This window comes from Patella vulgata, chromosome 9, assembly GCF_932274485.2.
Source record: "Patella vulgata chromosome 9, xgPatVulg1.2, whole genome shotgun sequence".
Classification (NCBI taxonomy): domain Eukaryota; kingdom Metazoa; phylum Mollusca; class Gastropoda; family Patellidae; genus Patella; species Patella vulgata.
Window position 1 is genome coordinate 15336648 of NC_065887.2, and position 13265 is coordinate 15349912.

The 13265-nt window shown below is 33.8% G+C and overlaps 1 protein-coding gene across 2 annotated transcripts in view; it reads left to right on the forward strand.

The window, feature by feature from the left end:
* LOC126832586 (inositol-trisphosphate 3-kinase homolog) overlaps nucleotides 1-13265 on the forward strand; it is a 21694-nt gene continuing 8429 nt past the window's right edge. Inside the window, exons 1-6 of one of the 2 annotated variants that reach the window (XM_050563434.2) lie at nucleotides 1-137; nucleotides 5698-5876; nucleotides 8527-8617; nucleotides 9700-9852; nucleotides 10726-10798; nucleotides 12430-12565. In XM_050563434.2, the coding sequence (XP_050419391.1) occupies nucleotides 5811-5876; nucleotides 8527-8617; nucleotides 9700-9852; nucleotides 10726-10798; nucleotides 12430-12565 (519 nt within the window). In that variant the 5' untranslated portion in view covers nucleotides 1-137; nucleotides 5698-5810. The remainder of the gene's footprint in view (nucleotides 138-5697; nucleotides 5877-8526; nucleotides 8618-9699; nucleotides 9853-10725; nucleotides 10799-12429; nucleotides 12566-13265) is intronic. The other variant, XM_050563433.2, reaches the window with a different exon arrangement.

Consider the following 13265-nt stretch of genomic DNA (forward strand, 5'->3'; position numbering starts at 1 on the left):
TGGAAACTGGAGGCTAGTTTGTTATCTTTAGAGCACTTCCGGGCTGAAATTCGATGGTTTGCAGACGAAAACATTGAAGTCTTCAATCTTCCATTCGTTGCTGATAAATTGAAAGACACAGAACAGATCGTCAGTGGGTGTGTAAACCAATTTCATAATGATTAATTGAGACCCAACTAACCTATTTATTTTAATTCACCGCTGATACATGAGTCACAGCAGTGAATGGTAGTCTACAGTAACTAAACATGTTGTTGAAATTGAAAAGTTACATTCTATCCTGAGTTTTGTTTTCTTTGGCTTCGCGATCGCCGATTGTGTGAACATTTTGTTTTTCACTAACAAAACTTGCACTTGCAGTATTGTTGATCTCGTCAAAAAAAGAATAAAAGGGGTTATTTTATCTAGACTAACCTCCGTGTTGTTAACACACAATAAATTGTAATTTATGGATATGATCACAGACACCTTTGGCTTTTCCTGAATAGGCTTAAACTTAAAGGAGTGTTCATTTACTTCTTATCATCAATAATTCATTGTAAATTATTGAATAAATCTCCACCTATCTCTCAGGTAAGTATTGAAAAACATACATTCTTGATTTATCAGATATAGTTATAATATCTACACGATTTATGATTTCAAATCTTTTTTATATAATAAAATAGGTTTAAAATATGTTGATAAAGTAGGTGTAGGGCACCTAATATAACTGTCAGCATATATCTTTGTACTGAGTTAAAGATGCATTATGGAAGAGCTAAATAATCGGCCAGTTGCAGGTCTTTATATTGGCTTCAAATGAAATGTTATCAACTATTATTTAGACATTTAGCCTATTCACATGACAAGTCTGTATAAAGTCTGTTATCAACTCTCTAGACTATCGGATGGCAAAGATTGAAACGGATTAAAATATGGTCACCATTTAATGATTCAATTTTAGAATGGCAAATTGAGGCTAAGTCTCGAATAACAAGTACCGTTGTTACCATGATAAACAATCTATGCCACAAATGTCTCAAAACTTCAAACAGTGATAACTTCGCTCAGAATAAAGTAATTTGAATGAAATTTTTAATATATTCATTTTACATTAACTATTTTTGAGCTATTATAGCAAGAACAACCAGCTCTTTATCTAAATCTTACATAAAGCATACTTAAGCTTATAAAATTAAAAGTACCATTTGTCAACGTAAATTACTGTTTTTTGAAGAGGCATATAATTCATAATTCAATTGGATTTACGAAATGGCTATTTCATATTCATGTATCGTTAAAAAATACGGGTAACTTTAGATTTACTGTTGCTATTCATCGCATTGGATACTATTCAAGACTTACATCAACACATGGCTAGTTCAGTATTGATTGGCTACAAGGTACAGATTTTATTCAGTTCGATCCTTGCTTTTGAAATTTAAGCAATTTACTATAGCTAAATAACTTTGATTTAGGTGAAGAATAAAAAAACAGTTTCTTCGAATTTTATGTAAGCTTGTTGATTTGTTTTATGGAGATGACAATCTTCAAATATGTCAAGTTTCAAGAAAAAAATCATCAACATGGATGATTGTGTTTCAATGAAAAAAATATGATATTGATACTGGAAGCTTATGTGTAGGCTCTGTAACTTTTTGTGGGGGGCAGGCAAATAGTCTAACACTTGCACTTTATATCAAAAGGTCTCACTGCATGCAAATTATTGGAATAATATTGTACCACACATATTAGTCCCCAAATCACCCAGTCTGTGTCAAATGGACGTTGACCCCATTTTTATCTCTCTCATCTTTATGTTTGACTTTCGAAACATTGGGCCAAAATTTAAATTAAAATTCGTAAACAAACTAAGCTGACATACATGCTTAATCTGTACATAAACTAATATGTAATCGTACCAAGCTTGCTTCATCACTAATAGAAATAACACATTAGATCAGATCAAACCATTTCATTCAATACCTGTAATTTATATTCACATAAATCAAAGTTATGTGGTTCCTTTGAATTACTTCGGTGTGAAAAGCTTTTAGGGAAATAAGGTAAACATCACTTTGATTGTAATTCTTCTACTAGAAGCAGTCATGAATTATCAAAGAAATAGATATAAAGTGCAGTATAACACCTGGTGTGTCTTCTATCTCATGCAAAGTAATCCCATATTATTAGTTTCTTAATGTAAACAAATGGAAGATTACAAATTTATGTCTTAGCTTCACTCACAGGCTTCTGAATTCTAAATTATCTAGGCTACATGTAAAACAACAAGGAATTAATAATTAAACACCACAGTGCTTTTGTTTTTCTGTTCTATGCCCTCACATTTTATCTGGACATTTCTGTTGTCATTGCTATCAGTTTATACACAAGTTCTTGTGAATATTTAACAAATCTGATTTTTGTCAGATATTTTTGAAATTGGTCATAAGTTACATGTATAAACCTGTCCCAATATTATATGTATGCCAACATGTAGGTACAATGTACATTTATCAGTATCAGTGGTGGGGATTTAGATTATTGTACATGACAAGGAGTAGGGTCGCCAGTCCAACCTCATGGGTTTTGTCTGGGGCCTCCGGTTTCCTTCCACTGCTATAACTGTTGCAAATTATTGAAATTAAATTGAACCGTGTGTTAATCCCGAATTGGCCAGGTTTGTGTTGAGTGGACATTAAATTCTCTCCCTCTCTGTCTCAAAAAATTGAACACTTGTACCATGGTTAGGTTTTTTCAGTCTGTCATTTCCAACATCGATAAACAAGTTATTAAAAGTAAAGTAGTGGAATTGCTTGTCCTGATCTGTAAGGTTCTTCAAACTTTATGTCATCAGATGTTGAAATGAAATGAAATGAAATGGGGTTTAACGTCCTACTGTTCTGCTCCGACCAGGCTAATGAAGACGGGCATACGCCATACAGTGTGCTATGAGGGAAATTTTTCCCGGGCAGCGGGGCTGCAGTGTACTCTTATATCGAATTCCAACTGCCAAGGGATCTTTTATGTGCACGCCAATTTGTACACGGGACCTTGGTTCTTCGTCCCATCCAAACGACTAGACAGCTGCCCTAGTCAGGCCCTCCGTCCTGCATCACTGACAAGGGGAAACCACGCCGGAAAATCAGGATGAACTTTCTCGGCCAATGCAGGGATCGAACACCCGACCTCCAGGCTAGTAAGCCAGCGTCTTACCCACTTAGCCACGTGATCCCCCGTTTGAGTAATGATTCACAGCCTTTAATTTCAAAATGTCCTGACAAAAGAACAAGATTAAAGAACTTAAGAATGATTTATTATATTGTTAACTATCAAGTCTGTCTGAACATAGTCATTATATTTTCCTTAAAACACTCAGTGCTGATGACTTGCTTCCTTTGATGATGGAAGGTCAATAGATATGTAATATACATTGTACTATGACAGGTTTAACTGTGTATACATGTACATGTAGGATCAAATTACACTGCGTTGTTGTTAATTTAAGTGACCTATAGTACCCTGTGTTGACATTATGTATGTAACATATGTAACGTTTACGATAGTTCTTAGCCATACCTACATGTATATGTAGCTTTTGTGATAGATCATATCCAATTTTTAGCTGGGAGAAATATTGTTTATTTTTAATTATTGGTTGGTAGAAATATTGTTTTCTTATTCATTTACATGTAAGTTAATTGTAAATCATCAAAATTAGAATATATCATGATATAAAAACATTAAAAATGTAAATTTTGTGGATCATATAAGGGTATAGGGTCGGTCGCACCCCCACCCACCCCCAGCTGGTATGCCTAGGGTCGGTCCATCGGTCAGAAATATTGTTTTGTGGGTTAAGATTGAATAGAAATAGGTGAAGTAATGAATCAGTTTGTTTATAACCTACATCAGTTTGTTTATAACCTACATCTATGCTTGTTTTCGTCATTATGTAAACTGTTTAATATTTATTCCCTAGTATTTGTAGCTTAACGTGTAAGGACTCTTTCATATGCAGGTCCTTTTTACTTGTTTTGTGTTCAAGATATTTTGTAAGATAAGCTTCATTGAACTGATGGTCTCAATGGATTGCTAGTTCAGTAAGTCATTGCTTATCGTTAGTAATGATTCCTTTCATTCTTGTCATATTACCCTTTTATCTTTATAGAAAGTCAACCAGCCGTATGATTTTATGCTTTTTAAATTCTCGTCAACAACTCAATAATATAATCTTATTGCCTAGATGATGGGAAAATATGGTTTTTCATGGTATTAAGTTTTATGACTAGTCGCGCCCATTTTGATTTTGAAATGTTCAAAATTTCTGCTTTCTAGAAATCTGGAAATACATCAAAAATAATCCCAAAATTGATTTATTGAAATTGATTCATTGAATTGAATGTTAGAGTTATAATTGAAAAATAACTTAAATACATGTAGTAAAAAATATAACAATTGATAAATAACACCAAGCATTTCAGTACCTGTACTTTTGATACTGGATTATACAGGTGTTTTTCTCCACCTTTACTTGAGGGTTGGGTGATAGAATGGTCTGATGTATACGATTTAGATCATAAAGTCTGTCATTGAGTCAAGTATCGTGGTTTTGATACCAACTTGGTATGTAAGGTAGTAATGTTGCCTGCCCAACCTTGTGGGTTTTCTCCGGGTCCTGTGGTTTCCTCCATGTCTCACTGCTAAAGACCCCTACACGCAAGTGAATTATTGAAATAAAATTGTACCATATGTTAGTCATGAAATGACCTATATGTAGTTTATGGCGAGTGGATGTTAAACCCCATTCCTCTCTCTATCCACCTCTACTCTTTGATCTAATTGAAAAAGTAGACACCAAACTTTCAGGTAATTTACGATTATATAAAATCTAACAAATAGTTTCCTTCCAACCCCCATTTGATAAATTGTATTTCACCTAAACCAGTTTATAAAATTTTGAGACAAGTGATCTTTCAAAGCAATTCAATTAGTAGGTTCTTATTGCTGAAATAGTGAGAATAGAAATTAAAATACCGTACCTATTTATGGCAAATATAAACAAGACTTGAGTAAATATTTTTGGAGATGTTTTCAAGCTATAAAGTATACTAATAATCATTTCATTGTATATCAGTTTAGATTAATCATACGTCAAACTATTTGTAGAACATTCTAAATTATAAATAGAAGTACTTGCCTTAAAGCTACACTGAATTACCTGGATAACTCAGTCATCTGTAACTTATAGAAAATTCAATTAAGGTGGTGTTGTACATGTGCCACCTGTAATGGCATTCATGCTGTAGATTGATTGATTTGATTTCCATGTCTGTTTCAAATATTTTCTTGGTGTCATATGATGATTGATGTTTTCAATAAATGTTAACAGTTAGTACAAATGATTATATCTTTTTTGAAATATGTCCCAAAATACACACTGTTTAAACGTCATGCTTTAAAATAGTTTTATAACCGAAATCGAGGACAAACTAATTTATAAATTCAAGTGTGTTGTATTTTTTTTTTTTTTTATATAAGAGATGGTACTGATATAGCTGCTATAGAAATCTCTATGGTTGAGGACCTTTAAAAAAAAGATCAAGTACTTTGGTGTTTTTATTTCAGAGTTTAAAACTTGTAAGAGATGATACTGATACAGCTGCTTTAGTAAGCTAAATAGGTTGAGGACAAAAATTGGTGTTTTTATTTCAGAGTTTAATACTTGTTGTAAGAGAGGATACTGATACAACAACTGTAGTAAGCTTGGTGTTGTTATTTCAGAGTTTAATACTTGTTGTAAGAGATGATATAGAAAGATTATAAAGATGTTGAGAAAAGATGATATACAGATGTCACATCTGTTGTTTCCACCTCAGTATGGGTATTCACAGGTAAGATAAAATGTCTACTTTATTAATAAAAGGAAACAAAATCTCTCATTTTAAATTTAATTTTGGCTGAGAAAGTTCCTCACGATTTTCCTGCATGGTTCTCCCTTGTCAGTGGTGTAGGACGGAAGACTTGGCAAGGACAATGTCTAGTCATTTGGATGGTACGAAAATAAAAGGTCCCATGTATACACATGTTGACAGTTGTAATTCGAAAGAAGAATAGGCCATAGCGCCGCTGTCCATAAAAAATGTTCCTCATAGCACACTGTATGATGTAAGAATGTTTTTATTAGCCCAGTCATTACAGACATGTAGGATGTTAACCCCCATTTCATTTCATTTGCCAGTAGTTAATTTATCGTTGTCTATATAAGACTACTTTCGAAATAGTTTCGATCTAAAAGACAATATAACAACATTTATAATATATCAGTGACAATATATTTTAGTTCCTTACCAATATATATACATGTATCAGTGATCATACATGTCAGTGTATTACAGGGTGGTCAAACTTTTACATTCCATGTGCCAAATAATTTTTTGTACACACTTCTGTTGCGTCATATAACTTGTCGACAGGATAGAAACATTTATATACCTAATTAATTAATGAGACTTTTGATTCTGTTTTGATTTCACCAAGCTGCCAATATTTTAAGTCAAATTAGTTATTTTTTATATTAGATCATTATTATCATGAGGTGCAGTGTTCCACTTGGAATGGTTGAATGTTACATTTAAGAGGGCGGACACAATAGCCGAATCAGTTGCCGCCGAAATTTGCCTAGTGTGTTGGGTATCATTCAGCCAAATTTCTATTTGCTCGAATATAGAATTCATCAGCCAATCACCACTGATTTCGAGAAGTCACATGATTGTTTGAAGACATGGTTGCTGCCATGTTTAATCATGTGACTTGCTTGGAAGGGGATGCAATCGACTGGTGAATCGGGTGGAGAATTTGCTTAGTGTGTCCACTCATTTGTCTGCAATTCGGCGCCAATTGATTCACATAGAGTGTCCACCGCTTTAATCCACTACTCTTAGTTTTTTTTCTGAATATTTCAACAGAATAACAAGATAATTACATTCTTTCAATTACTGGTAACTATATTCTGTGGGAGACATCATCTATCTACCACTACCAGTAATTGTGAATTTAATAAAGGAATTATTTGTCATTCAAAACACTCGACAAACACCAATTGTTTATTTGTCAATGTTTATTTTATACATGCATAAATACTGTAGAGTGATTTATACAAAACAAACATGACAGTCGAAAACAAACAAATATTGAATAGGGGATGTGTGTTTGAATGAACATGTAGATTTGTTAATTGATGCTGGATATTATCAAATATTTAGCACACAGAATAGCCAACAAAAGATATCAGGGACAAAAATCTGCAAGGTTGTATAATTTGCTGTAGACCAATGATTATTCGTTGAGGGGGGGGGGGAACGTCAGTTGCAAACCAACCAATGATTATTCATTGGGAACAATCAGTCAGGTTGTATAATCTGCTATAGACCAATGATTATTCATTTGAGGGTGGGGGGGGGGGAAGTTCCCGACAAAGGGGAAGCAATGACTTCTGTTTAAGATTAGATTGATGAATTGTCCAACAAAGGATTAAGTCAGTCAATCATGGCAGATTAAGTAGTTAATCAAGGTAGGTGTATAGACGGTATAACACGATAAATACGTTGATCTTTTAATTACCTAATCAATTCGGCCTATTATCAACGATAATCGGGTTGAGTGGTAGTTATACACTCAGTACACTATATTAATTTTGGAATTTGGATATTATTCACCATGTCTTGAGATCCGATTGGCAATAGAAAATAGCGTTGGACAAGTCTGGAATATACGGGGGAAATCCCATCCCTGGGTGAACATCTGTCAGTTTGTTACAAACCAATGATTATTCATTGTGAACAATCTGTCAGGCTGTATAATTTTCTGCATACCAACGATTATTCGTGGGGATTGTAAAATTGACAATAAATTATCCTAAGTGTGTTCAGGCCAAAATTGTAGGCCATTGTAGTCTAGTTCCTCAGATAAAAATTATATGTGACCCACTTAATTTGACAGGACTTTTTAAGACTTGCTTTATGATATACTTATTTCTATTTTATGAACTATAGATAATCGTAATAATCTACCCACTTTTTATTGAACAAACTAGCTCGTTATAGCCATGAAATGTTACGTAAACATAAGTTACCTAGAGCCAATAAGTTGAATATCTGATTGAACTGGACCCAGATGAGTTTAAGATGTAATTATATTGGAAAGGTGCCTAATATGTTTTTGGATTAGTTTATATTTGGAAATATAAACTGTGTACAAAAGATGTTTTATCTTGGCAATGTCTAAATCTTAAACAGATATTTAAACTGAACAAGTCTGTGGGCATTTTTTTATGATGGCTGGTGAAGAAAGGTTTTGCTTGTTACAAGTATTTATGTTAAAAGTTTTCCCATTTTGTAAAATTAAAGATCTTAAATGTAATTATTGGAATAAGTTATGATAGTTGTGTTGTATATATGATTATAAAAAATAAAATATAGAATGTTACATGAGGGGACAATGATGTAGAAATGATATCCCATTAATTCCTTTCTCTCATTTCAGACACCATTAGACAAAGGTGTCCCTTCATGTACATCAGAGGCTGTTCTTCAAAACAGGAAAAATGCATGGATACAGCTTGCTGGTCATATGGGTATAAACTATTATTTATTTAAGAACTATCTGCTCTGTGTAAATCCGCTATTTGTACATTAGAGTTTATCTCCATTTTTATAGCATCCATAATACCACCATAATCGTTAATTGTTGATTTCATCAATAAAGACCCCTACACGCAAGCAAATTATTGAAATAAAATGAACCATATGTTAGTCCCAAAATGGCCTGGTTTGTGTCAAGTGGATGTGAAACTCTCTCTCTCTCTCTCTCTCTCTCACTCTCTCTCTCTCACTCTCTGAGTCTCGCTCTTAATATTACACTTCATGTGTCTACACCCTGCAGTGTGCTATATGAAGGAATAGCTGAATGAATTTGTTTGAAGTTAGGTTAGGAATCATTCTTAGATAAAAGTTCTTAAAATGGAAATTGTCAGGGGCTGGCAAATTTAAATATCTTGACATTTGTGGTTATTTAGATACTTACATTTCAGCTTGTAAAATTCACACTTGTGAAAGGTAACATTCAATGCTGGAAATGATGAGCATCTTGTGTTTTTTTTTATATTTTTAAAATAATAGCTTTGTATGGAATTTTTGACAAGTGCTGTACACAAGGCAGGGTATGCTTACTTTACAGGTATCTGGATTGTGAGATATACTTGGATAAAATTTGACATCTATTTAGTATTCTGTGTGTCTTGAGTTTATTTCTGCAGTTTTTTTCTGACTGGGGGGTTGGATGGCCGAATGGTTAGCACGTGCGCCTGTATCATAAAGCCTGTCATTGAGTCAGCTGGTGTGGTTTCGAATCCCCGGTTGTACGTGACAAGAAGTAGGGTCGCCTGTCCAATCTTGTGGGTTTTCTCCGGGTCCTCCAGTTTCCTCCCATTGCTAAAGACCCCTACGCGCAAGTGAATTATTGAAATAAATTAAACCATATATTAGTCCCGAAATGACCTAGTTTGTGTCGAGTGGACGTTAAACCCCATTTCTTTCTCTCTCTCTTTTTCTGAGTACATATTAACGTGGATTAGGGCATGAGAAATTTGATATTTTCCAAAATATGCAAATCATGCATGGTTGCTTTAAATAATAAATAATGTTGTTTTAATTTTAGGATCATTTTCACCAGCTGGTCCACATACCATCTGGAAGAAAAGGATATCGAAAGAGAATTATGAAATGAAAGCCTACCAAGCTTTAATGGAATCTCCTGCTACTAGAGATATTATACCAGAGTTCTTTTGTGAAGTAGAACATAATGGAGAATGTATCCTTACTTTTAACTTAATTATATACTTACTTAAAAGGTTTGATGAGTTCCTAACCAAATTTTTTTTTTTGGGGGGGGGGGGGGTTGAGTGGCCAAATGGTCTGTCATTGAGGTAAGTGGCATGGTTTTGATCCCACCACACTTGAATGTGAAAAGGAGAAGGGTTGCCTCTCCTATGTGCAAGTGAATTATTGAAATAAAATTGAATCGTGTCTTGTTGATGTTAAATGTCATTTTTTCAACTAAATTTTAATTGTTATTATTTATAATACAGGCCCATAGTGTAGTCCCAAAGCATTGTGTGCCCTAAAAATACCAACAAACCCAAGGGAAATAATCAAGAGATGACGAGTGCACAGCTATGTTCTTTAATAATAAATAGATGATAAAATCCTCCTCCACAAAACTAGACAGTCAAATGGTATTGAGGTCAATGTTGTTGTTCATAGGGTTTAACATCCACTTCCATCGTGGGTGATATTGCAGACAAGTTGTCTTTTTTTAGTATGTTCAGTGCATGGCAGGAAACTGGTGTACGCAGAGTTTTAGAATACACCCCCATCACCAAACCACATTTGCTCACATCAGAGATTGAAACACAACCTCAAGCCAGAAATGACCAGCTAGCTAGAGGTCGGAGTGCAATACTCATACCAGTAGGCCATCCCAACCCCCTGTATATTGATTTATATTCCCAGCTTAGAATTCAGGTGTATAGGGCCAACCACCTGTCTTATGCGTTACAGCTGCTACTTCCTTGAAAATTTTAAAGAGATACAGATACCAAAATATTTTGTTTATTTTTTTCAATTTATTTCACATTTTTACAAACTTCTAAAGACCTGTATACTATCTTTAACTGAGGTCCAGATTTTATTGAGATTGAAGATTTACTATATCATTTTAAAGATCCTAATATAATGGATATTAAAATGGGTAAAAGGTAAATAAAATATTTCAATTATCATTGCTACAATTCTTCACAATGTCAAGAATAATGTATATATTATGAAAACTTAAAGGATTGTGCTATAGGAATCCCTTGCAAGTTCAAAATGGTTCAATTCAGTTCAGTATTTACAAAGTCATGATAAATTGAAAGTTCATCGATCTATGCTACTTGGTATGTAACCGAACACAGTCATCTTTTATTGGTAGGGGAGAAACCTGATGGGCCTAGGTTAATTTTGATTGAATCCAAGCCGGGATATTATCTAGTGTTTGTTATTTTGTTTTCTTAATTAAATGTTAAATAATCTGAGTACATGTTTAGTGTGGAATAAGTTGTTATGGTTTGAGCGAAATTACAAATGAGGCATCTAGCCTTTAAGATATATTATCATAATTTAGAGCACAGCAGAAAAAGGCTGGGTCAGTTGGTTTGATGCATTTATAAATTCAATTGCTGAGAATGAGATCCGTGTGATTCAATAACGAGTACTCCTAAATGCTGCTGTTCGGTCAAAACTTCCCTCATGGCATACTGCATGGCTTATGCTTGTCTTCATTGTCCCATTAGCCGGGGTAGAATAGTGGACTGGTCGTTAACACTATTTCATTTTATTAGCCCAGTTGGTGCAGAAAAGTAGGATGTTAAACCACATTTCATTCCTGTTTTTTCAGTAGAGTATTATAATCTGAAATTAAATATTCTTTATGATACTACAATTAAGTTATAACAAAATAAATTTAGTACACACACAGAATGGAATATTTATGTTGTTATGACATCCAGTATTTATAGGTTGGTAACACCTATAAATATGATGGTAGGGCAAAATAAGGAAATAAATAGGGACATGAAAATGATGACGGATTTCACAGAATGCTGTAGTATTCAGAAGGCGGATGTGACCGAGTCCACTGTATGTGAAAGTAAGCCCAACTCTACAAAGATGACATAATGTCAAAGATGCAATAAACAAACTCAACTACGTACATAATAACATAATGTATGCGTTAATCTGTCAGTTACAGTCATTAACTCATGGTTGGATTGTTGTGACTAATTTCTCACTTCCTCAAAAACCAAATTGTTTATAAAAAAAACTTCTAATCTATGTCTTTCTCTTTGTAATTTATTATAAATCAAAATGGACACAAATGAGTCACAATGCATATAACAATGTATTATGAATGTATATAAACTGATTTACATTCAATTGTTTCTGTTTTCACTGTAAATTTTAATCAGTTATGTTCGGCGAAATACGCAAAGAGTTCAAATCAAATGGCAGTCACTGTCGTCTGATTATTCCAGTCTACACCGGTAGTATTCTTATGTGGGGTATGTTTAACCTTGTTTATCGAGTCGCTTCATTACAAAGCATTCTGGCATGCAATTCATATGACAATTTCAAAAATTTATTTTGTCTTAAATATTGGACACAGAAGCCCATCTTTTCATGGTAAGATAACAACATCAATGTTGATATAGATTGACAAATAAGTGGTGTTTGCAATGTTGAAGAATGTGGATGATATTGAGTTAACGACTTGCCTCCTTTAAGTTGTCAGAGGAGATAGGTGTTTCTCTGTAGAATTCTCCTTGTAATGTAATCTTTATTTTAACAGAACATTCCTTGAATCTGAAGTTAGAAATCCAGCTTTACGTAAAGATCTGTATGAGAAAATGGTGAGTGTAGATTGTATGGCACCAACAGATGAAGAAAGAAAACAGAAAGCCATCACTAAATTAAGATACATGCAGGTTTGTTTTTCTACACTTTTATATGTGATGTTCAGGGTCTGTTTCACAAAATATAGAGAATGTTATGTTCATGAAAGTTCTCCTTTGATTGGCATTTAGTAATTGAACATATTAACACAAGGTACAATTTTTATGGATACACAATTACTGAGTTACTTTGGTAAAATGTTTGATAATATTTGATGTTCAGGGGGTGTGTGACACCAAATATAATGTACATGGATGTTGTTTAGTAAAATGTGAATGGTAGGTTTTGTCTGTCCCATTTACTTACTGCCCTGGAAGTTACTGTTAAGTCCTATAGCCTGTCAGTCGATGCACAATTGTCCAAGGAACAAGCATGCCAAGTTTCATGTTGATTCTATGTGAGCCTTAAGCTTTTTTGAACAGCAACAATATGAGTAGTGGTTGGAGACTAGTTACTGGCCAGAAAATCAGAGAACTTGTGACACAGAACTATAAAGATGTCACATTAGAAAGGTTTTAATTAAGTGACATAATATATATCTCTGTTATTTAGAGGTTGAGATATAAAAGATGTGTAAATGGGAAAGCCTACTCTTTCAAATCTTTGCTATTTGATGTTATTTTCAAAAAGGACATTGTAAATGGTACATTATCATTTTAATGTGCATAAAATGTCCTAAACTGTATCATAAAGCCTGTCATTGAGTCAACTGGCGTGGTTTCGAATCCCCGG